The sequence below is a fragment of the Cicer arietinum genome, chromosome 6, assembly GCF_000331145.2.
Source record: "Cicer arietinum cultivar CDC Frontier isolate Library 1 chromosome 6, Cicar.CDCFrontier_v2.0, whole genome shotgun sequence".
NCBI classification, from domain to species: domain Eukaryota; kingdom Viridiplantae; phylum Streptophyta; class Magnoliopsida; order Fabales; family Fabaceae; genus Cicer; species Cicer arietinum.
In genome coordinates, this window is record NC_021165.2 from 21,262,586 (window position 1) to 21,289,487 (window position 26,902).

General features: G+C 27.1%; 3 protein-coding genes and 1 long non-coding RNA gene across 27 annotated transcripts; 1 reads left to right on the forward strand and 3 right to left on the reverse strand.

The window, feature by feature from the left end:
* Window positions 1-517: 517 nt before the first annotated feature.
* LOC140920926 (uncharacterized) lies at window positions 518-7,332 on the reverse strand. 24 transcript variants are annotated; one of them, XR_012163676.1, is made up of 7 exons: window positions 6,870-7,329; window positions 4,310-4,503; window positions 4,117-4,214; window positions 1,497-1,512; window positions 1,183-1,258; window positions 978-1,059; window positions 518-733 (listed from the first exon to the last, which is right to left on the reverse strand). XR_012163676.1 is itself a non-coding variant. In XM_073370247.1 (7 exons), exons 1-4 carry the CDS (start codon window positions 6,921-6,923, stop codon window positions 1,719-1,721), a joined length of 345 nt encoding a protein of 114 aa, XP_073226348.1. In that variant the 5' UTR covers window positions 6,924-7,329; the 3' UTR covers window positions 518-733; window positions 1,009-1,059; window positions 1,183-1,258; window positions 1,497-1,718. The 24 variants fall into 24 exon arrangements, 6 of the variants coding, with proteins under 6 accessions (XP_073226348.1, XP_073226346.1, XP_073226347.1 ...); XR_012163675.1 differs by having other exon boundaries at window positions 4,338-4,503; window positions 6,870-7,328; XM_073370247.1 differs by lacking the exon at window positions 4,117-4,214 and adding an exon at window positions 1,886-1,944 and having other exon boundaries at window positions 1,009-1,059; window positions 1,497-1,784; window positions 4,338-4,503.
* A 7,562-nt stretch (window positions 7,333-14,894) lies between these two features.
* On the forward strand, window positions 14,895-16,749 carry LOC113787093 (uncharacterized). Its single transcript, XR_012163721.1, has 3 exons — window positions 14,895-15,021; window positions 15,372-15,419; window positions 16,334-16,749. It is a non-coding gene; the product is annotated as an uncharacterized lncRNA (long non-coding RNA).
* A 1,220-nt stretch (window positions 16,750-17,969) lies between these two features.
* LOC101498520 (glucan endo-1,3-beta-glucosidase) lies at window positions 17,970-20,141 on the reverse strand. The gene is made up of 2 exons (XM_027335261.2): window positions 20,069-20,141; window positions 17,970-18,997 (listed from the first exon to the last, which is right to left on the reverse strand). Exons 1-2 carry the CDS (start codon window positions 20,139-20,141, stop codon window positions 18,048-18,050), a joined length of 1,023 nt encoding a protein of 340 aa, XP_027191062.1. The 3' UTR covers window positions 17,970-18,047.
* Window positions 20,142-22,327: 2,186 nt separating this feature from the next.
* LOC101498865 (glucan endo-1,3-beta-glucosidase-like) lies at window positions 22,328-25,335 on the reverse strand. Its single transcript, XM_027335262.1, has 3 exons — window positions 25,293-25,335; window positions 25,094-25,144; window positions 22,328-23,271 (listed from the first exon to the last, which is right to left on the reverse strand). The coding sequence occupies exons 1-3, from the start codon at window positions 25,333-25,335 to the stop codon at window positions 22,328-22,330; spliced, it is 1,038 nt and encodes a 345-aa protein (XP_027191063.1).
* Between the last annotated feature and the right edge of the window lie 1,567 nt (window positions 25,336-26,902).

A 26,902-nucleotide genomic window follows, 5' to 3' on the forward strand; every position in this document is an offset into this window, starting at 1 on the left:
TTTGATGAACCAAAACTGGGAAAAAATAAAATAGAGAAACTACCTTTATAATTCAGCTAAAATAAAGGAGACCAAAACTGCAATTAAGTCTTATATTTATTTAACACTTTTAAAAAGTTGTTCCATAAATATTTTTTATTTTGTCAAAGATCTAATATTCCATTCATTCAACAAGCTAAAAGACATACATTACACCATAGATGATTTTACTCTATTATCTCTGTTCAAACCTCATAAAAGAGAATATCCACTACAACATTTTTGCTCTACTCCAACGTATAAAAACCGTTACTTAAAGTTAAAAAATCGTTGCTGCAATCTACCAGATTGTTGTATTTGCAACAACAATGCTTTGTAAAAACCGTACTTGTAACAACCTCTTACAAATTTTTTTTTTTAAATTTACAACAACGATTTTACGTTCTTGCCAAGTTTAAAAATATATCAATTGCGATAATACAAAATTGTTGTAATATACTATAATAAATTTAAAATATAACAATTGTAATACTATATATATAGTTAAAATTCATTATCATATAGTGGTCAAGGTGTTGTATCTCTTGATCATTCATACCATGTAAATACTGATTCAATTTCTCTAATTTATATTCTAGAGAAAAGGAGGCAATCAAAATAACAAAAATAAAAATACTTATCTATAAAAAACAAAGAAAACTTCATCTTGTGCTTCCGAATGTTGAAATTCTTCATGGATATCACCATCATTCATCTACAAAATAAAAATAATATATTCAATAAGTAAAATAAATAAAAAATGACAAAATATTAAATTCTAAAAATGTGATTGTAAAATCAAACCAGGACATTTGATTTATTTGTTTTCTGAAAGATTCTGAAAGATTGGCCATTAATCAATTATACAATTCATATTTTATTAAAGGGCTTAAATGTCAATGATTAATTAATTTGCTTGGATGTTTGGGTGAAGTTGGAGAAAAATTAAGAGAACTCACAAGATTTTATCTGATGTTTTTGTTAACAGACCTGTTCTTCCTGTTGCAACCCAAGAGCCAAAACCAGCATAATGAATTGTAGCTGCATAAATGACCAGCTAGCATTATTATTATGAATAATAAACTAAAGGATAAACCAAGATAAACTCAACAAATTGCATAAGAGGAATGTTTCCATAAAGTGGTAAATATTTGCAAATTTCACCTTTGACAAGCTTTACTGTTGCACATAAGCCAGAATAGCTATTAACTAGGGTCCCATTAAGATTCAACTGCCACATCTGTTAAAGCCTTGCATATATCAACTTCCAATTGAATATACAGATATAAAAAATTGGCAAAAACAAAATTTGGCTAATGTATATAGTATCTAGATATGGATAAAAATAGTGATGCACAAACAAGATATCATCTTTGAATATATCCATCCCAAAAAAGAACATCAAAACTATACACTGGCTAAATGATTACAAGAGATCCCACCATTACATGACTTAAACACAGAACAACACAAGGTACCTGATTTGAATCCCACCTGCAGGGAGAACATAAATAATCAAATTAAAGTTGGACAAATTGAACAGAGCGACAAAGCATAACTACGATGCAAAGTTCAGTTCTCTCTTGTGCACACAGAAGGGGGCAAGATGTTTGTATCCGAAATTCTTTTTCCAACAGATTCTTTCAAGATTTGGGTTAAGACTTTCACTAGTCCAGCCACTTGCACTTAACTCGGTGCAGCTAGCAAGGCCTAATGAATGTGTGTATGATGTTTTTATTTCGCTGTAGCTTCTTCTCATTTTCCTTCTGTGTAAAAATACATTCACTTAGTTACTTTTGATAATGCATGTACACATATTAACAAATGAATATAAGGGAAAGCAACTCAATTATGCTTTTACTAAAACCTGTTTCTTCTTCTCTTCTAGGTTGAGGTTACTATACCTATGTGGACCTTCATTTGAACCTTTAAAAGGAAAAGGTGAAAATTAAGTGTCATGATTCATACTCCCATGAGTCTAATTCAAACAGCTTTTAGCAATTTCTAGGATATAAGATTGTGAGCATTTTTTAGTTTTTTAAACAAACAGTTTAGCAACAAAGTCCTCATGTTCATAGAACGAACATATCTGCAGATAATGTTCCAAATGCTAGAAGTTTCTTGTATCTAATTTGTTAGAATATTAGAAAATATCTTATAATATCTATTATATTAGAGTTATTCCCTAGGATCAATTTATAATCATAGAGATATCTTAGAATATCTCTCATTATTATTATGATTTATACTGATTTAGGATTGAGTCTATGTTTCTCTATAAATATATATTAGTATTGAGTCTTTTGTAATCAAGTTAGCATAAAGCTATTATCAATAATATTCAAACCCTTATTATTTTCTCTAAAATCCCACAACTTCAACATGGTATCTAGAGCCTATTTCGATCCTCCTTTAACGATTCTGCCTCTATTCCGCTGCTGAGTTCCCAACAGTTTGGGAATATAATCATAGTTTCTCTTTTCTAGCATGATCATTCATTTTTCTGACTGTTGTCGCTTCCGCCTACAATCGTCGCTGCTGCCTCGTCTGCTATTGTCGCTGCCTCCGTCTGCTGCTGTCCCGTTTGCTATTGCCGCCGCCGCTGGAAAAGTTTTCCGACACAACCACTTTCATTGTGTGTAGAATCTCCCAATCTACACAACCCATATCTTTTTAGGTCAAAAGTTGCTCCACACGCGCTCATGTGCCTCTAAGATCCGCCGAGTTCATCTCAGGCGCTGCCACCAACAGCCTCGAGCTCAGGCGCGCGTCTGTCCGCCTTCCGGCATAATGTTTCAATCGTCTAGATTGAGTTTTCCTTCCTGGTTCCAAATTTGTTTTAAGTTTTTTTCTTTCGAGCCACATGCATACAACTTGGCAATTTATCCCATATACACTGGCCCCATCTTTGTCCCAGATGTACTGACCTTACCTTTCTCTCCCTGAAGCATACCTCTCTCTCCTTGAAGCAAATTCAAGTTTAAATATTTTGAGTCTCTGATATTATTGGTTTGAAGCTTCCAAATGCAGTTTTTTAGAAGGACGAACTTTGCTATGTTCAATTGCTTGTCATGAATTTCTCTCATACTGATGATCATTCTAGCTATTTGACTAGTATTTATAGCAATTCTCTTTGACTTCACCTACATCCCTGAGTTGCCTTTCCATCTTTTTTTATTATTTTGCGAAGCAAAACATTGTTTTCTTGTAACAATGATATCTTATAATATCTATTATATTATATTATATTATATTATATTATATTATATTATATTATATTATATTATATTATATTATATTATATTATATTATATTATATTATATTATATTATATTATATTATATTATATTATATTATATTATATTATATTATATTATATTATATTATATTATATTATATTATATTATATTATATTATATTATATTATATTATATTATATTATATTATATTATATTATATTATATTATATTATATTATATTATATTATATTATATTATATTATATTATATTATATTATATTATATTATATTATATTATATTATATTATATTATATTATATTATATTATATTATATTATATTATATTATATTATATTATATTATATTATATTATATTATATTATAGTTATTCCCTATGATCAATTTATAATCATAGAGATATCTTAGAATATCTCTCATTATTACTATGATTTATACCTACTTTAGGGTTGAGTCTGTGTTTCTCTATAAATAGAGATTAATATTGAGTCTTTTGTAATCAAGTTATCATAAAGCTATTATCAATAATATTCAAACTCTTATTATGTTCTCTCTTTTTCTCTAAAATCCCACAACTTCAACATAATTAAAAGAATATTGCTAACAACACACTCTTTAACACACAGTGTTAGAAACTGTGTCGCTAGCATTCATCCTAATTAAAAAATTCTTCATGTAAAATAATAAATAAAAAGGTCTAAGATAGAAAACACATAAATGAATAGTCAATAAGTAAAGCAATTGGGTATGTAAGTAAATTGCTGACCACCAACTGATTAAAATAATAAAGATCATGATATTCATCCAGGAATGAGAAAAAGCAGCAATATGGCCTTATTACCAGGATCAATTAGCCATCCAAATGGTAGCATGTCCAAATATGGCCATGAGTTCCCCATTAAAACTTTTGCTCCTATCATATTTGCAGTTTCAAAATCCCTGATTCGGAATTAAATGAACTAATTGACGTGAAAGGATGATGGAACAACATATCACAGATTGAGAATCAACATAATTGAAACATAGATACAAACATTTCAAAGTAAAATACAATAATTTAACCTCCTCGACACATCAAAATGAGTTTTGACATCCCCCACGTATCCCAGTCATCTTCTGTTATACGATACAAGTTGACCAATCCACTAACATCTTTGGTCATAGTTGGTGTCACACTGGTTCCGGGAGACAAAGAATAGACAATGGCACGATCAAGCTCCCGAAGAACCTGCAATGACATGTCATATGATTAGTTTGTTGATGAATGTGGCACATAATATTACTAATGTTAAAGTCTATAAGCTATAAACTATTTTCATAAGCTATCATGAAGAGCTTATGGAAATAAAAGCTGAAAAGTGAAAACAGATTATAGGCATGCTCTCTGAAAACTCAAAAGTCTCAGAAGTACTTCTATCTATAGATAAATTCAAATAAATCAATCGATATATGCTCTTATGACAACAGCCTAATAACAATCTGCATCAAGGACCAAGTCAACAGAAAATTAAGATAAAAACACCCATCTCAACAAAATCATAACTAATCTAACATCAGAACTAGGGTATTTTTTCTCACTACCTGTTTTTGAAAAAAAAACACACAAATACCCTCATTTCAAATTAATCTACCAAAATGCCCCCCTTTTTTTTACAATTTTTTTCAATGTTACAAGTCGCCATTTGAAATAGCGACTTCCTTAAGGAAGGTCAACTTCCAAATGGCGACTTCCCACTTGTTTTTAAAAAAAAAAAAATAAATTCAATTTTGTTTTAATTTTTAGTAGGAAATCGCCATGTGGAAGTTGGTCTTCCTTAAGGAAGTCGCCATTCCAAATGGCGACTTGTAACATTGAAAAAAAAAGAGGGCATTTTGGTAGATTAATTTGAAACGGGGGTATTTGTGTATTTTTTTTTAAAAAACAGGGTAGTAAAAAAAAACTCTCAGAACTACACTAATCCACTGAAAAATTTCAAAACTTTATTTCAAAACATAAGCAAAATCGATAAAGAAAAAATAAAAAAAATTAGTGAGAACACAACATCGTATATGTGAATCAGAAATCGTAGTCATAAATCTTTTCAGAAGTCGTAATCGTAACTAGAAATCGATGCAGAGGTTGAGCAATATAAGAGCAAGGATGAAAATACATACCAAAAATCAACAAGTCACGAAGAGGTAGAAGTTTTGCAAATCTCACAAAGGTTGAGCGAACCGTAATCAATGTTGCAGAGTTGCGAGAAAAGGGGAGAAGTCTCACAAGGCACAAGAAAAACCCTAATCGATGTTCATTCACAAACTTCCTTCACCAACACTTGTTTTTCCCCTTTTTCATTCAGAAACAACAATGGTCAGGTGAGAGAGAGAAGAGAGCGTTACTGCTTTGCACGCGAGAGAGAGAAGAGAGGGTTACGCGAGAGAGAAGAGGAATATATTTTGAGTGAGTATAGAGGAACACAACTTGCGAGAGTGTTTGCTGAGAAGAGAGGAACAAGAAAGAAAAAGAATTTTGCAGAAAGTGTTTTTGCGGTAACGAAATATTTGGGAAAACTTTTTACTTTAACTACGAGAACGGTTTTATTAAAACCTAAACAAGAACGGTTATTAGATGTTGCATAATTATATCAGTAAACAACGAGAACGGTTCTGAGCTGTTGTTGTATAAAATTTATTGTTCTACTGCAGCGAAATATAAAACCGATCTCTATTGGACTCTACGAGAACGGTTTTTTTACCATAAAAAATTAGGTGTTGCCATAGCACTACAATGTTGTAGCGATATAAGATATATATATGCTAAGTCCTATCAAGCAAATAATTAAAAAAAACCACAATCTATTCAGCAATAATTAACAAATAATTCAATAAGTTAAGTCCCTGTATATAAAAGAAAAGGCAATAGTCGAAAGTGCATCCAAGCTCCTTTTTAAAAGGATACAACCAGGGAAAACACTTGCCATTCATTGGTTATTTATATACACTTATTAGCAGCATCTTAAAAGCAGTAGCAATGTTCCAAATTAGTGGGACACACACAAAGAAGTAGCAATGCCATACGCAAAACGGAAGTTTCATAGGAGTTAATCAATGAATAAGAATTACATTGCTTAAGGTACAAACAATTCCATCAGGCAAATAATCACTAGAAAAAGATCAGAATGATTAACATATTTTTCTCCTTCCACCTTCCTTCCTATTTCTTTCTGGGTACGAAAGATAAACAAACAGCATAAAGGAAAACTGCAAACACAAATGCGGGCTGTGCCTAACTAGTAGAACGACAGCAAGAGTGTCTAGCTCAGATGACATTTTGTGAAGAGATTGATTCATAAAGTCTGAACAAGCAATAAATAAGTACTTATTCTGAATCAGAATCTTAGCATATTTATATAGTATACCTCTAAACAATGAAAAAACTGAAGTTTGAATCAGAATCACAACATGTTTATATAGTATACCTCTAAACAATGAAAAAACTGAAGCTAAGAAACTCCTTAAACAAAAATTTGCAAGAAAATCATATCATTGAATCTGTATAAGAATGAACAACAATACCCACTCACGCCCTAGCAATCTCAAATGAAGGAACCGTACCAACAAATGAAGGATTCCACCATCGCTGTAGGTTTTAAAAACCAGTATTCCCATAAACTAATGTTCTGGATGTTTGATGAATAATCCCAAAATCTTTTCGCAGCTCTCATGTGAATAACAATATACATAGCTTGTAAACTTCGAATTCCGATGCCATAAAGAGGCTGCTGGAACGTCACATGACAAGGGGTGTCGTGGGCTTCGAATGATCTTCAGATTCCCATTTGAGCAACAAGACGTGTAGTGTCATTGAAGATAATTCAATTCAAACTTCAACGCGTCTATGCTCGATTATCCTTGAACAATAGTTTGGGAGCCATGGTTTCGAATAGAGGTCTCGTGCTTTCTTGATGAGATTTGGTTTTTTAGTTGTGATTAGGGTTTCGTGTGGATGTATTACCATGAAACGCAACTCACAGCAACCCTCTTTCCTTTTGGTTTGCACAAAATTTAATTAACTTTTTTTTTTACATTAAATATATTTTTTTAGTATATGACAAAAATAAATTAAGATACATTAATCTTTATCAATTTTATTCTAATCGATTTTTTTATTTGTTTTTTATTCGTGGTTAGATTATGGAACACTCTACGCGCCAAAACACTCTATGGAAAGAAAACGAAATATCACAAAAAATAAAGAAATTGCAATTCGAAAATGAAAACAAATCAAATAAAAAATGGTAGTAGAAATATCTCATATGAAAATCGGTAGAAAATCACTGATGCGTAAGGACATCACCCACTTCTTGTTGTAGTAAAAAAATCTCTGAAAACAATTGTGTCAATAAAGTTTAGGATTTTTGTTTTCACTCTTTTTAATATTGTATTTTTCACTTCTTTCGTTTTTTACTCATAGACAGATATCTGCGTTGTTTTATTTTTTTATTGATTTTTGAACGAGAGATTAAATTATTCCTCTTTTGTTTTTGTTAAATGTCATTACACATGAAGTTATTAACATTGTTAATGACTTAACAATATACATCATCTATTTTCATTCGATTCATTAGTAGATTATGGTTCATAAACTAATTTGTCCAGAGTTATATTTGTCAAGAATTAAAAATTATCGTTTTTGTTGTTCTCGTAGACACAATAGTTATTAGATAACTATTTGAAATTTTAACAATAATTGACGTTGATTTTTAAAAGTAGAATTGTACTGTATTTTTTGTTGTCATAATGTGTGTAATAGAAACATTACCATGTTAGTTTGATAAAAAAAATGAGCGATTTAAAATTTAACTCATGTTTTTTTATTGTTTTTATCAAATCAACGACAATTATGTCACTATCTTGATCGTGATGCCAAAGAGAACTGTAAACTTCTAATTTTCAAAAAAGTGTTGTAATAGGTGCATTCAATAGATGCATTATTATGCACCTATTACAACGTTTTTTTCTAAAAAACGCTGTAAAGAAACATGGTTAATGTGGTGAACAATTTGGTTAATGAATTTGAACTGAAAAATTGGACATTCTAATCAAACAAGATATAAATATAGTTAATGACTTAAAATAATATGGTCAATGACTTAAAACCATATTATTTTAAGTCACTAATCACATAATATGAAACTCACAATTCAAATTTGATTAACATCATTGATTAAAAGTGATGAAACTTAATATTTAGACAAAAATAGTTAACATGATTGATTAATAGTTCACAATCCTAATTTTTAGACAAAAATAAGTCATTAACCACCTTTGGTACTTCATTAACCAATAATGTTTATATTATTAATCAAAAGCAGAACAATCAGGTATGAACCCAGAAAACGTGTATGAATCCAAAAAAACAAAAAATCGTATTTAAGCAAAACAATGTACCAAGTTACCTTGCAAGTGATGAGATAAAGTTGCTCAAATTACTTCTTAAAATCAGTAAATAAAAAGGAAAATGATGAATTATAGCAGAAAGGGAAGATGGATGTGTTTATGTTTGTAGAGAAAGACACAAAAAAAATTCTGAAAAAAGAGAGACAAAAAAAAAAAGAAAATAAAAAAGGGGGGAAAATAAAAAAAATGAGGGAAATTTAATGAAGAGATGATTATGTGGAGGCCACAAGTACATGTGTTTGATATTTGTGTTCAAATATCATTTATCTTCTTTTATACATTCAGTTATTATTTGTACAAACTTCAATTAATTTTTTTTGTTACATTAAATATATTTTTTAGTATATGACAAAAACAAATTAAGACACATCGGTCTTTATCAATTTTATTTGAATCGACTTTTTTTTTTTAGTCGTTATTAGATTATGTGACACTCTACATGTCAAGTAACAGTCTATGGATAGAAAATGAAATATAACAAAAAAGTAAAGAAATTATAATTTAAAAGCGAAAACAAAAAAATAAATAAAATAAAAAATGGTAGTAGAAATACTTCATATGGAAATTGGCAGTAAATCGCTGATGTATGGGACATCACCTACTTTTTGTTGTAGTCAGAAATCTCCAGAAACAATAGTGTCATTAAGGTTTAGGATTTTTGTTTGCACTCTTTTTATATCATTGCATTTTCCATCCATTTTGTTTTTACTCGTAGTTAGACATCTGCATTGTTTCCTTTGTTTTTTTTTTCAATTGATTTTCAAACGAGGGATTAAATTGTTTCTCTAATGTTTTTGTTAAATTTCATTACACATGAAGTTTATTGAAGTCGTTAATGACTTAACGGTATACATCATCAATTTTCATTTGATTCATTAGTAGATCATGCATGATTTATAAACTAAATTGTCCCGATTATATTTGTCAATAACTAAAAATTACCATTTTTGTTGTTGTCATGGACACAATAGTTATTAAATAACTATTTAAAATTTTAACAATAATTGACGTTGATTTTTAAAAGTAGAATTGTACTATATTATTTTGTCATAATCTGTGTAATAGAGACATTATCATGTTAGATCGATAAAATAAAATAAAATAAATGAGCGATTTAAAATTTAACTTTTATTTTTATCAAATCAACGATAATTATGTCAATATCTTGATCGTGACGACAAAGAGAACCGTAGACTTCTAATTTTAAAGGACAACATCAATCCTCGTAAGTATTTTGAACAATTTTTAAAGGACAACATCAACCCTTGTTAGTACCTGTATTTAGTTTTTTTTTTTCAACGTCTTAATGCGACGTTTTGATTTCTCATCTTTGTGTGGCGTTTTAATTTCTTGTATTAGTGTAGGTGTTTGTTGAGTTGATATTGACATATTAGTTTCGATTCAGTGCAAACTCAATCAATCAACGATTTTGACGTCTTTAACATTACATCACCGAAAACATAAGTATTTCAAACACGTCAATTTTATCGTATTTGTAGGTTTAGTCGCATTTGTAGATATTTTTATATTTTATGCTATTAACCTACTTTGAATCATTTATATTTTATGCAAATTCATCATTTCGATTTTAACTACTTTGAATTGTATTGTTATCGATCAATTTAATCTTTATCGATTTGAATGAACAAATATTATTTTTAGTAATAAAAAAAATTAAAATTGCATTAGACTTTAATTTAATTAAGTCAAGTTATATTTATTTAAAATTTTAAAAAGTTGTTCCATAAATATTTTTTCTTTTGTCAAAGATCTAATATTCCATTCATTCAACAAGCTAAAAGCCAGACATTACACCATAAATATAGACATTACACCATAAATGTTAGTTAACATTGGTTTGGAACCGTGTTAGACACTACTCCAAATCCAACTATATTTTAACAAAAATATAATAAAGGCTAAATATTTATTTTAATTTCAATTAGTATTTTAATTTTTTATTTATTTTATTTTTTTCGATTTGATCCTTAATTTTACTTTTAAGTGACAATTTAATATTTTATGTTTTAAAATGTCAACAAAGTTATATTTTTTTTACAAATTTTTTATAAATTCATCAAAATTTTCAAACAAAATCCATAAAATTAATTATCATCTTCAATATAATGCAAATTTCATTAAATTCATAACTTAAATCTTTAAATAAACTCATATTTTCATTATTTATTTAATGAATTTGATGTTGTTGGATATGAAAATATGAGTTTATTTGTATTATATTGAAGATAATTGTTAATTTTATGGGTTTTGTTTGAAATTGTGATGAATTTTTGTAAAAAAAAAAAAGAATAATATTGTTGACATTTTAAAACATAAAAGATCAAATTATTACTTAAAATTAAAATAAATGACCAAATTATGAAGAAATAAAAAATATATAAAAAACTAAAAATGAGATTAAATTAAGGGATCTTGTGTGTTATTTAGCCTATAATAAATAAATAAATAAAACTCTAAAGGCCCACTTGAAAGATCGGAGTAGGGATCTAGCAAGAAAACCATTAGATACTTTACAATAATTAAGGCTATGTTTAGGGGTGTTTGTTTTCAAATTAATAAAAAAAATTGCAAACGATATAAAAAATATGAAAATCGCATCAAATCAAATATTAGTATATGAGTTTGAATTTTCGTTTGTAAAAATTGTTTGAATCAAATTTTGATTTTTTTTTAAATAAATCAAATTACATTTATAAATTTTAATACTTACTTATTTATTAATCAATATGAGATATTGCATTAAACTATTATTTGTTTGTTTCAATTCATTTTTAATAATAGTTATTTGTTTAAGTTGATATATTTTTCTTACTATTTCATATAATTTAAACATAATTAATCTACATTATTATGTGATATTAATTTTAGTATATTATATCTAATACTTTACTTCAAACTTGTTACGTTAATATAATTTTATAATATTTTTATTAAAATTATAAATTATAATCAGATTAATCGAAAATCAATTCAATTTAAACCACATTAATTTAAGTTAAACCAAAATATATTTTTTTTAGTTATAATTCAAACCGAACCAAACATTGAATATTTTAATCTTTTGATTCAATAAATTTTTCTCTCAAAATCGATCAAAGCTTCACTGCCAACACTCTAAGTATGTTTACTTTCTTCTAAGAATATTTTTATTTTTTAATTTCAATTACTTTACACATCATCCGACTCTAAATATAAATTAAACAAAATTAATATTTAGTCTAAATTTTCTCAACCCCTTACACTTAGGGATCAATCTATCCTTAACACTTATCACTACTGTTGGATCTTGGATCTAGCACTATATGATAAGGGAAAATTATTTTGTTCTTGTTTCTTCAATTGAGATTTGGAAAGAAAAATATAATATACAAGAGATAATAAATTACAAAAGAGAATGATTATTACAATCTTACTATTTTGAATTGGAGTACCATATCTTTATCTTAAATTTTTATTATAAAATAAAGTTAGTTAGACTAGGTAGTTGTTAGTTAGACTAATTAGTTAATTAGATTAGTTTATTGTTGTTATTGACTATATAAGTCTTATTGTATTTTTGTATGTAACAACATTTATCTCATTATATAATATATTTTTATGACACAATTGTTCCTGTAGTCCCTTAACTTAATTTTCAAATAATACTTTAGTGTTTTATCTTTTTTTTCTCTCTCTGATTTGGTCATTTATTTAATTTTATTATAAAAATTTAAAAATATAAAGAATAAAAATATGAGTTTATTTGAAGATTTGATTTATAAATTTGATGAAATTTACATTATATTGAAGATGATAACTAATTTTATGAGTTTTGTTTGAAAATTTTGATGATTTTTTATAAAAAATGATAACAGTGTTAACATTTGAAAATATAAAAGATCAAATTATTTATTTAAAATTAAATAAAGGACCAAGTCGAGAAGAAAAAAAAAAAAGATAAAAGACTGAAGTGTTATCTAAAATTAAGTTAAGGGACGCACGAGCAATTATGCCTATTTTTATTTACTTTTATTTCATCTATAATTTCTATCTAGAACACAAAATATCATAAATATAACTAAGTAATAAATTGATCTTTTATTTGCTTCAATTTTGTCATTTATTTAATTTTAAGTAATAAATTGATCTTTTATGTTTTAAAATATTAACAATGTTATCATTTCTTTACATAAACTTATAAATTCATCAAAATTTTAAAACAAAATCGATAAAATTAAATACCAATTTCTATAAAATTCATGTATTTATCAAATGTATAACTCAAATATTCAAATGAACTCATATTTCTATTTCCAACAACTTCAAATTCATCAAATAAAAAAAAATGAGTTTGTTTGAAGATTTGATTTATGAATTTGATGAAATTTGTATCATATTGAAGGTGATAATTAATTTTATGGATTTTATTTGAAAATTTTAATGAATTTTTGTAAAGAAAATATAATATTACTGATATTTTAAAACATAAAAAATTAAATTATTATTTAAAATTAAATAAAATCTAAATAAAAATAAATAAATAATTAAAACGTTATTTAAAATCAAGTGAATGGACCACAAAATGTAAGTACATGTTTCTTTTCATTTAATTTGTATACTAGTACAGTAGGACTTTTTTACACCGATATAAGTCCAATCAAACAAAGATCCTTTTCTTAATTAATTCCATTCAACATTCAAATGTGTAGGGGTGTCAGGTCCCTTCCTTTATTTCTTGATGAGTCAAACTAGATAAAGATGGATTGCAAGAAATGTTACTATTTTAGCTTTTGTAAACAATAAAGTTGTACAGATATAACCTGATTCCAATGGAGAGTGATGGGACAAGCAAGGAGAAATTAACCAGAAAAATTCACATCAATGCTTCAACAAATTTATGTACTATATTTTATCTTATGAGATTTTTATTTCCTGAACAAGAAGATAGTCCAAATAATGAACGGTAGTCACTATAGTGACATTGCTAGCTTAGAGACTCGCAACGTCATGTGCCTACACTATTTACAACTTTTGTTAGAAAAAAGTTTACTATCATCACACAAACTTTGACACAAATAATAAATGTATGTGTGAAAAAGTCGGTATGCATTTCAAGATAAGGGTTATTTAATTGCTATATTTAAATACTATAACTTTATAGTTATTGTTAGAGTAAAAGTGAAATTTTCACCTCACCTCATAAAAACACGCCGGATAGATAAAGTTAAAAAAAAAAATATTTTTTAATGTATGACAAAAATAAATTAAGACATGTTATTCTTTATTAATTTTATTCTAATCAATTTTTTTATTTGTTTTTAAATCGTGATTAGATTATACGACACTTACATGTCAAATTTAACATTTTACGTAACAAAAATGAAATATAGTAAAAAGTAAAGAAATTGAAATTTAAAAGAGAAAACAAAAAAGAATTCAAAAAATAGTAGTATAAATATCACATATGGAAATTGATAGAAAATCGCTGATGTGTTAGACATCACCCATTTCTTATTATAGTTAGAAATCTCCAAAAACTACCGTGTTAATAAGGTTTAAGATTTTTGTTTTCACTCTTTTTAATATTGCATTTTTGACTCTTTTCGTTTTTATTCATAGAAATTTGTGTCTTTTCATTTCTTTCTTTTTATTTTTTTAATTAGTTTTCAAACGAGGGATTAAGTTGTTCCTCTCATGTTTTTGGTAATTGTAATTACAAATGAAGTTGATGGACGTCGTTAATGGCTTAATGGTATACATCATCAATTTTCATTCGATTTATTAATAAATCGTAGTTTATAAACTAAATTGTTCTGATTTATATTTGTCAATAACTAACAATTATCATTTTTGTTGTTGTCATGGACAAAATAGTTATTAGAAAACTATTTGAAATTTTAACAATAACTGCGTTAATTTTTAAAAGTAGAATTGTACTATATTTTTTGTTATAATGTGTGTAATAAAGACATAATCAATATTAGTTTGATAAAAAAAAATATGAACGATTTAAAATTTAATTCATTTAATTTTATTGTTTTTATCATATCAATTTTAATTATGTTATTATCGTCTACAAGAAGAACCATAAATTTCTAATTTTAAAGGGCAACATCATTTCTAGTAAATATTTTGAATAATTTTTAAATGTCGATGCATAGTAGAGAGTTTATGATGACAAGGAAACTCTATATTATATATAGTTGTAAAGAGAAGCAGAGCCACACAGAAAGAAAATCTCAATTGGCATATGAGTCTCTCTTTTGTATAAACCAAAAAGAAAGTGTAGGAGTTGAAGACAAAAAAGGTCTAATTAGTTAAATCCACAACTTCATCCATTTCAATGTACTTATCTTCATTTAGAAACCAAAAATGTCTGTTGTAAAATTTTGAGCCTTTCTGCATATAACTCTTGGATCAATGAGAAATATGACAGAACACTCATTAGTGATGTTTCATGTTCTATATCCATGACACTTTGCTGTGATTTTTGTTCCTTGTGTTTGAACTTTGAACACATCATGAGATAATTTAATTTGTTTTTATTATATACATTCTGCAATTCAACTTCTTAGTTTGCTATGTTTAAACTTAGTCTTTGGTTGAAATTAAAAATGGCAATTTATATATATACATTGAAAATGTTCTTATGTGCAGTAGCAGGGGAAGCTATGGAAGGAGGTAGCTCAAATAATACTGCTCTAGGTATTTATTTCTTTTAAATTTTAACTTTAAAGTTTTCTACCGTCTCTTTATAGTTTTATTTATTCAATCACATCATCTTTTTACTATATTTTATGTTCAAACCTCATAAAAGAGAGAATATCTAAGTCCTATCAGGTATATTTTTATATTATTTTATTACAATTGGAATTAGCAATTTTTTTAATATATTAATATATTATTTTTTGTGTATTTGAAATTATTTATTGTTATAATTAAATATAATATGTGACTTTTTAATTTTTAATTTTGATTTTGTATCTAAACTGAATAATTCAATTAAAGTATATAACAAAATTTTATATTTTATATTTTTACGCCCGTATCTTAATTTTTTAGTAAAGTATTGTTCTCATATTTATATATCATAGAATAAAGTACGGTGAGACACAACGAGAAACCCTTGAAATTGAAGAGCTAATAAATATATATTCTCACATCACATGTACATATATTGATATGAAAAATACTTATGCATATATTGACAAATTTTATTATCGAGAAAATATCAAATCTTCTGGTCTTTCGTTTAAAATAGGTAAAAGGTAAAAATCTAAAAGAATTTAAACAAAAATATAATTCTTAATTTATAGATTGTAAGAATAAATTATGTTTAATATAAAAAACTTAATAAGATGTTAAAGACTATTATCTCACATGCTCTACCCTCCTATCTCACATAGTTATTATCTCACATGCTCTACCCTCCTATCTACAGGGCATCATTTAGGTGAGAGCATAAGAAGTGTCAATATTTAATCATACAATTCCACACACATAATGGAACCTACTAGTAATTTAATTTCAACCATTAAATTCATGTGATTGTGTGATCATAACTAGAATGTTTTGTTTTCTATTGACAAGGTTGTCATTTTATTTGGAAATTTAATTAGGACCAAAGTTGTCAGAGTTGAAAGTGTTACAAAAAGAGCACGAGGAAAAAAGTTCCAAAATTCAAGAGCTCAAGAGACAAATTGAATCGACAAAGCACCGTTTGGAAAAGAAAAAGGATGTCACAGGGGACAAAATGGGAGGTTTCAATGCCTTAAGCAAGAAGTATAACATCCTGAGAGAGGAATACAATGCAATACTAGCTGAAAAACAAGGAGATCAAAGTAATTTTACCACTTAATTAATTAAATTATTAGCCTAAACAATTAGTTTTGGTTTCATAGTACTGAAACTAAAGTTTATCTAATCAAAGTTAACTAATGTTTCTCAATGTATAATTATAATGTGTGTATTGTGTAAACCTTTGCAGTTTTAATTTTATTTCGTACGGGAATTTCTACAATTTAACTAAACTTAATTTTAGCATGGTAGTATATGTTATCAACATAATCAATATAATTAACGTCATTTGCTTGTAAAGCAGAATAGATAGTTAACTAATTGTACTGTTTGTATTAATATCTTATTAGTAATTAAAGAAAATAATCAAATTTAATGGACTACCTGCATAATTTAATATAACTAAAAGGCTAATACTGAGAGGAAAATATAACTTAAAAAATTAAATCGGAAAAATAAAAAGTTAACAGATCTAAACGGATACTGAGATAAACTTAAAAGACTTAAGTATTAAAAAAAAAAGACCATAAATGACTAAATTATTACTTTGGTGAAACATAAAATACCTAGCATGTATTTTGTGCAATTTTATTTAAATAGATATCTTTTTTAAAATACCAATTTAATTAATTGAAACTATATTATATTTTTGTGATTTGTTAAGAGTGAAGAGACTAAAATAACGTAGGTACAGAAAGTACAAATAAAAAATCTTAGATTACCTAATTTACACAATTTACACATGATACTGCTATGATTTAGCATAAAATATATCAACAAATCAATTTTTATTCACAAAATCATGTATCTTAGTATAAATAAAATAATAGTAGTATTTTTTTAGAAAATTATTAAAAAATTTAGATCGACACATAAAATATCTCATTAAATCAAATAAAAGTAATAGTATTTTAAAAATAATTATTAAAAACTTTAAAATAATTGTGTACACTATGTATTAAAGAAAGATAAGTCACTTATTACAATAGAAGAGGTGAATTACATCTTAAAATGCAAAATATTCCGATACTCGATAAAAATATCATACGATCGAGTTAACTGTGTATTTATTATAAAACAGTGAAACTCACCTCATATCAACAAACCATTCTCTTTTGTTATATGTTATAGACATTCAGTTATTATGCGTAGAAAAGTCAATTGATTTTTTTTTTTTTATATATATATATATAAATATATGGTTATAAGATAAGTAGATTTTTATATATCAATGTATATTAATCAATATCGTTAACTCCATTCACGTGTAAGATAGCATGGATAATCAATATCGTTAACTCCATTCACGTGTAATTTAATATAATTTAAAGGTTAACAGTGAAAGTAAAATATAACTTTAAAGAATAATTAGAAAAATAAAAAATTAAACGATCTAAGTAGATACTAAACTAAACTTAAAGAACATAAGTGTTATAAAAAAAAATGACTAAATTATTACTTTAGTAAAACATAAAAAATCTTAATATATATTTTGTTAAATTATATTTAAATACATATATTTTCTAAAATATCAATTTAATTAATTGAAGCTATATTATATTTTTGTAATTTGTCAGGAGTGAAGAGACCAAAATATTGTTCAGTTGCTGCACCAGGCTTCTGATTTTCATCAAACATAGCAAACAAATAAGTCTCAATAGGTTGACCAGGCCTCATAGGAGTTCCATTCCCACTATTGACATGATTAATCAAATTCGTATAATATGCAGCAGCATTTTCAGTTGTGGCCCCTTCTCCACCTGCAGATGGCCATCCACTCTCAGACACAACTATTTGTAAATTGGATGCCCCAATTTTCAAAGCAGCAGCATATAATGCATCTAACATTGCATCAAATAGGTTTTGGTACCCAATATCAGTGGTTCCTTGTTTAGTAAAAAGAGCATATTCAAGAGGAATGTCCTGTTCATTACCAATATAAGCAAAGTATGGATACACGTTAGCAAGAAGTGGTGCTCCATTGGTCACTAAGAAGTTAACTATTGGAGTTAAATATGGAATTGCATCAGGACTAAATTCTCCTTGTGATGGAGGGTAGGAACTTCCCAACAGGCCTACTTGTATAGCAGTTGAAATCTTAATTTGATTTTGTAAGTCGGCAGTTGCAAGTGCTGCATAAATGTTCTGCATTGCAGGAAGAACAAATTGTGATGTTGGGTCACTAGGATTTATTTCATTTCCAACAACAATGTACCTAAATATGACATTATTAGAGTAGTTTATTATATTGTTTTGGACCCAACTAGTTGCTGATGAAACATCGTTGGCAATTGATTGCATGTCTTCATTAGGGATCCCAATGACAAGTTCTATGTTGGACCCTCTAAGGGCCTCCAAGGTTGCTTGATCTGGATTATATATTCTCATTCTTGCAATGCCATTAGTTTTGAAAAGATCTATTACTTCCGCAGCAGGAGGCAAGTTGTTTGCCACTATCCCATAACAAACTCCTACGGATTGTGCAGCTGCATTAAATTAAATTAAATTAATAATATGAGTTAAATAGGCTTATCATCTTTATCTTTATAAATTTCATACTTTTATATTTTTTTCCTTATAAAAATTTTAGGTTTTTAATCTTATAAAAGTAGGAGATTTCAATTTTTTTCTTGGTAAAAAAAAAATTATTTATTTTTATTTCACCAAAATATAAAATCAATAGGTTTAGTTTTAGTGTTGTTTAAGATTCATAAACTAAGAATGTGTCTAATGGAAGGTCATTTACTAATAAGATTTAATTTATATACACCATTAATGTAAAGAGTTTTTATAGTATCAACTAATTACAAATTATAGTTATTTAACTTTTATTATAACTACATCTAAAGTCATGCATATAAATTGTTATAATGTGTTGATATTATAAATTTTTTTATAGTGACATATCATAATTAAACTTTTAATAATGTATAGAAAAAAGTAATTAAATAAAGATAAAATTTTGCTTATATATATATATATATACATATATATATATATATATATCAAACTCATATTTTAAAGGGATGAAAATCAAATAATTTTTTACATGACAAGACAAAAAATGGTGTGGATATTTTATATTTTGAAAAATAATGTCTTGCCATGTATAACATTATTTTTCTCAAAATATAAAATATCAACCACATCGTTTCATCTCTCTTCACCGGTTCTTTTATATTTTCTAATTTGTTTCTCTTTTCTTTTTGCATAATTGCCTATAAAAGAACATTAGAATTGAGCATATTACTAATATTTAAATCAAAATTAATACCTCTCTAAATATTTATATATTATTAAAAATAGTTACGAGTTCAATTTTCACTCTCGATATAATCATCTTGTAGTGAATAATCTAGAAGCACTTCCTTACTCTGAATTTTTGAAACTCAACTCATTTAAATTTTTTATTCAGTTAATAACAAATCGTTGTCACACTATATATTTATAAAAGTTGGTCCCTTAAATATTAGGTTTTGGACAGTCGCCCAAATTATCACAAAAAGAAAAGAGTTGAACATACTATAATTAAATCAAAGATCAAACAAGAAGTGTACCTGTTTTAGATGTCTCCAACCCAATAAACACGTGAAGCAACAAAAGGACACCGATATTAAAAAAGAAAGCCATGAAACAAAAATATAGACGGCACGGGTTTTTGATATATCAAAGTTTTTGTTTTTGTTTTATATAAGTATATTCAACTTATCCATCTATATATAAACATTGTAATGGAACTACATTATTCTTGGACATTAATGCGAGTGATATGTTTCATAAATAATGTCTCAATAATGCAATAGAATCTAAACATTATTTGTCATCAATTTTCATACTCATACTCTAAGAAGAAATCCTGCCAATATACCCTATGTACAACTTTTTTAGTGAATGTAATCTTTTTTAAAATAGTTATTTTTTAAAGAATCTTATTTCAATTAAATCAATATAAGTGAATGTAATCTTTTTTAAATATCTCTAACCTACACCATTGATCTTGTATATTTTTTCTTTTATCAATTAAACCAAAATTTGAAGTTTATTAGAATTAAAGTTTCAAATGTCTATCTAATTGGTTAATTAATGACTTTATGTGTCTCGTGATTTGCTCGATATATTATATAATTTTTTATTGTATGAGATATATGACTTAATGAGATAAATCTTTTAATCTATATATCAAAATTTTAGTTAACTAATAAGTAAATTGAAATAATTTTTAAATTATTAATATTGAAATCAGGTTATATTATAGTCTAGGCCAATTAATCAAAAAAAATTAATTATGCATATGTTTTTCTATAGAAATAAAATAATAAATAGTGAAATTATTATATCATAATTTTAGCTTGTTGAATGATTAGAGAAATTTGTATATAATTATGTTTTTGAAAATCGAAATTTGTATTATGGTTTTCCTTTCAAGTTTTCGGGAACATAAATTTTTCTACAAAACTTAAACTGTGTTTCAAAAAACTTTTTTTAAGTTTTTCGAACATGTTTGTATAATTTAAAATCTTTTTCAAGTTTTTTGAAATACAAATATGTATCTCAAAATATAATGTTTAAATTTTATTTGGGTTGATTTTCCCACATTCATTCAACTCATAGTATTGCCCATGTGTGTTTTTCTTCATTCTTTGATCATGAATGCTAAAAAAATAACCATCATTTTTCACTAAATATTTCCATCAAAATAGCGAACTTCGTTTCTATTGAATCAAATTATCAACTTACACCAATAGTTTGACTATATTTAATTTACAAAAATCAAATAATGTTCGATATAGTTGAATAAGATTAGAATCCTTAATACTTAAGTGACTTCTAACTGTTACATGATCACCCCAACCATTCATGATTCAGATAAAATTATGCCAAGTTCATTTGCTGATTTTTTTTGGCTTACAATTGAAAATAATTTTTGGCATGAACAAATGTACCCTGTGTCACAGTAATCGATACATGTACCTGAGATAGTGTGACATTAGCCAGTCACTGCAACATGTAATTAAGATATTTTAAAATTAATAATAATATTTTATGACAATTCTATCTAAATTTTATATTTCTTATATTGAGATGTAATTTTTTTTAATAAAGTCAATTGACAAATAAACATGAATAATACAATAAATGAATGTATAATATTCAAATAAAGACTTAATCTTCAAATAATTATCTCGCAAATACACTCTAAACAAATATTGAATGGTAGAGTATATTTTGCAACGATCTGCACCACACATGTACTATAATTTAACAATATCACAAATTTTTTCTAAATAATGCTATTTTATCAAAAAGATGTACTAGAGTGTATAGTTGTGAATAGAGCTTATTGCATCAAAACACTTAAACTCATCTCACACCAACAAACGTTCTCTTTTTTGTTAGACAATTATTATATGTACAAAAATCAATTAATATTTTTTATCTAAATATATTGTTATAAGAGAACTCAAATTTTCTACAACAATTCATATATATATATATCCTCTAAAATAGCATTGATAGTCAATCCAATCCAATCCAATACGTTGTTTGAATTATATTTTAATAATATTTTAATAAAATTGTATACTTAATTTAATATAACTTAAAGGATAACGATGAAATTAAAATATACCTTAAAAGACTAAATTAGAAAATAAAAAATTAAAAGATCTAAATAGATACTGAACTAAACTTAAAGAACATAAGTGTTACAAAAAATAAATAAATAACTAAATTGTTACTTTAGTGAAACATAAAAAAATCTTAATATATATTTTGTTAAATTATATTTAAATACATATATTTCCTAAAATATCAATTTAATTAATTGAAGCTATATTATATTTTTGTGATTTGTCAGGGGTGAAGAGACCAAAATATTGCTCACTTGCTGCACCAGGCTTCAGATTTTCATCAAACATAGCAAACAAATAAGTCTCAATAGGTTGACCAGGCCTCATAGGAGTTCCATTCCCACTATTGACATGATTAATCAAATTCGTATAATATGCAGCAGCATTTTCAGTTGTGGCCCCTTCTCCACCTGCAGATGGCCATCCACTCTCAGACACAACTATTTGCAAATCGGATGCCCCAGTTTTCAAAATAGCAGCATATAATGCATCTAACATTGCATCAAATAGGTTTTGGTACCCAATATCAGTGTATCCTTGTTGAGTAAAAGTAGCATATTCAAGAGAAATGTCCTTTTGATCACTAATATAAGCAAAGTATGGATACACATTAGCAAGAAGTGGTGCTCCATTGCTCGCTAAGAAGTTCACAATTGGAGTTATATATGGAATTGCATCAGGACTAAATTCTCCTTGTGATGGAGGGTAGGAACTTCCCAACAGGCTTAATTGTATAGTAGTTGAAATCTTAATTTGATTTTGTAAGTTGCCAAGTGCTCCATAAATGTTTTGCATTGCACGAAGAACAAATTGTGATGTTGGGTCATTATGACTTATTTCATTTCCAACAATAATGTACCTAAATATGACATCATTAGCATAGTTTATTATATTGATTTGGACCCAACTAGTTGCTGATGAAATATCATTGGCAATTGATTGGATGTCTTCATTAGAGACCCCAATGGCAAGTTCTATGTTGGACCCTCTAAGGGCTTCCAAGGTTGCTTGATTTGGATTATATATTCTCATTCTTGCAATGCCATTTGTTTTGAAAAGATCTATTACTTCCACAACAGGAGGCAAGTTGTTTGCCACTATCCCATAACAAACTCCTAATGATTGTGCAGCTGTGTTAAATTAAATTAATAATATGAGTTAAATAGGCTTACCATCTTTATTTTTATAAATTTCATACATTTTTATTTTGTTCCTTATAAAAAATGTAGGTTTTTATTCTTATAAAGTAGGAGATTTCAATTTTTTTTCTTGGCAAAAAAAAATCTTTATTTTTATTTCACCAAAATGTAAAATCAATAGATTTAGTTTTAGTGTTGTTAAAGATTCATAAACTAAGAATGTGTCTAATGGAAGGTCATTTACTAATACGATTTGATTTATATACACAAAAAATGTACAGATTTTTTATAGTATCAACTAATTACAAATTAAAGATATTTGACTTTAATTATAACTACATGTAAAATCATGCCTATAAATCGTTATAATGTGTTGATATTATAAAAAAATTTATAGTGACATATCACAATTAAACTTTTAATCATGTATAGAAAAAAGTAATTAAATAAAGACAAAATTTTGCTTTTTTTTTTTAATATCTAATTCGTATTTTAAAGGGATGAAAATCAAATAATTTTTTACATGACAAGGCAAAAAAATGGTGTGGATATTTTATATTTTTGAAAAATAATGTCTTGTCATGTATAACTTTATTTTTGTCGAAATATAAAATATCAACCTCATTATCTTATCTCTCTTCACATGTTGTTTTACATTTTTCTTATTTGTTTCTCTTTTTTTTTGTGCACAATTGCCTACAAAAGAATATAATAATTGAGTATATTACTAATATTTAAATCAAAATTAATACTTCTCTAAATATTTATACATTAATAAAAAAATTACGAGTTCAATTTTCACTCTCGATATAATCATCTTTGTAGTGAATAATTTAGACATTAATGTGAGTGACGTCGTTAATGGCTTAATAATGGTATACATCATCAATTTTCATTTGATTCATTAATAAATCGTGGTTTATAAACTAAATTGTCTCGATTTATATTTGTCAATAACTAACAATTATCATTTTTGTTGTTGTCATGGACAAAATAGTTATTAAAAAACTATTTGAAATTTTAACAATAATTGTGTTAATTTTTAAAAGTAGAATTGTACTATATTTTTTGTTATAATGTGTGTAATAAAGACATAATCGATATTAGTTTGATAAAAAAAAAAATAAACGATTTAAAATTTAATTCATTTAATTTTATTGTTTTTATCATATCGACTTCAATTTATGTTACTATTGTCTACAAGGAGAACCATAAATTTCTAATTTTAAAGGACAACATCATTTCTCGTAAATATTTTGAATAATTTTTAAATGTCGATGCATAGTAGAGAGTTTATGATGACAAGGAAACTCTATATTATATATAGTTGTAAAGAGAAGCAGAGCCACACAGAAAGAAAATCTCAATTGGCATATGAGTCTCTCTTTTGTATAAACCAAAAAGAAAGTGTAGGAGTTGAAGAAAGTGTAGTTAAATCCACAACTTCATCCATTTCAATGTAACATTTAGAAACCAAAAATGTCTGTTGTAAAATTTTGAGCCTTTCTGCATATAACTCTTGGATCAATGAGAAATATGACAAAACACTCATTAGTGATGTTTCATGTTCTATATCCATGACACTTTGCTGTGATTTTTGTTCCTTGTGTTTGAACTTTGAACACATCATGAGATAATTTAATTTGTTTTTATTATATACATTCTGCAATTCAACTTCTTAGTTTGCTATGTTTAAACTTAGTCTTTGGTTGAAATTAAAAATCGCAATTTATATATATACATTGAAAATGTTCTTATGTGCAGTAGCAGGGGAAGCTATGGAAGGAGGCACTACAAGAAATCTGCTTTTTACCTGCGGATTCTCCTGCGGAATTATATCCGCCAGTAATCCGTGAGGATTTTCCTGCGGTTCACATGTATTGTAAGACTGTTCCTGCGGTTTCGTGTTCCGCAGGTAACACGGCAGGAAACGTTTTCATTTGCTGCGGATTTACATCGACTATACGTCCGCAGCAAACTTCATCTTTTTCCATAGAATTTGGCTGGGTAACTGTTCGCAGCAACTTCTGCAGCAAATTCCGCAGCAAACTTCATTGCAAAGTTTAAGAGTATTTCATCATTAGGAAATTCCGCAGGTAAATTAAAATTTGAAGAACGAATGTTTTGGAGTGTTATATTTCTGCACCCGAACCCGCTCCACTAGTAATATTATTGTGATTTTTAAATTTTATAGTATATTGTCTGTTAAATTCATTGAATTAAGAGTTTTGATAAATTTATCTATTTAATTTTGAAAGTTCACTTTCTCAGTCAACACTGTTTGTTGGTTATCCATGCACATAATGTCCACAACATTATTTGGTACACACCACTCTGTTTCTATAGGTAGTTTCATGTAGCTAGAAATTTGGTATTTATAGTATATGTGTTGTTTTAGTATAGTGCAATATTGATGAAGAGTAGTGTTGGTTTATGGGGGAAGAGTTATGAATTTAAAGGGAAATAAAAAGATAGGATAAGAGCTAGAGAAAGTTTGGTTGGTTTGATGTTGCTGTTTTGGATAGTGAACTTATAATGATGACAGTTTCATTGTGCTTGTCCTTCTTTTTCCTTACTTTCCTTGTTATTGGATGTTCTTTTGCTATCATTATGTTCTTATAATAATAATATATTCCTTACACATACTCCTTTTCTTTTCTTACATGCATCAGTAACAGAAAATAATGTGGATGTATACTTTGAAACTAAACAATACAAAAAGGAACTCAAAACAGCCGATGCCAGTTTGAAAAAAATTCCAGATCATGGAGGTATACTTTTTCGTGCTTGCTTTTACTTTGTCATCTTGAATGTTTTATTTCCTTGTTACATGTTTCAGTTAAGTAACACACCACCTTGATAGAGAGAAATTAAGAGTGACTTTGATTGAGATGATCCAAATTTTATATTCTATATATGGATATTTATTTATAATTGATCATACAAAGGTAAAAAAATAAAATCAAATATATTGTAAATACAATGAACTATATTGTAATTATCATATGCAATGAGATTTTTTTTTTTTTATTTGACAAATTTTTTTTTGTCATTATATCTTTTTATTTTATTAAAACAAATAAATGGAATTTAAAAAAAAAATGGAATTGAAAAAAAACATTTTCAACAATTAAAATCCTCCCGTTAAAAAAAAAAACTAATTAAAACCCCAAAACAACTTTGTGAAAGAAAAGAAAAAGTAAAAAACCCTCGCGTATTAGAAACCTCACACCGTCGCACTCGCCGCACTCGCGTATTCTTAGCCCACGACTGTCACACCTCACCGTCGCATCTCAAATCACCACCGTCACATCTCAAATCACCACCGTCACACCTCGCCACCGTATCTCAACCATAGTCATCGTAACCTCGTCGCCGTCGTAAGTGTTGCGCCACTCTGTTTTATTTCAGTCTCGTTTCTCGCTATTTTTCATTATTCATTTCCGTGAACTAAAATGAGTTAGGTTTTGATTTTCTTCTGGTTTAGCCACCACCGTCACACCTTGCGGCCATCGAATCTTAAGCTATTTACGTTGCACCTCAACTTCGTCATCGTAACCTCGTCGCCTTCGTAAGTGTTGCGTGCCACTCTATTTTATTTCAGTCTCATTTCTGTCATTTT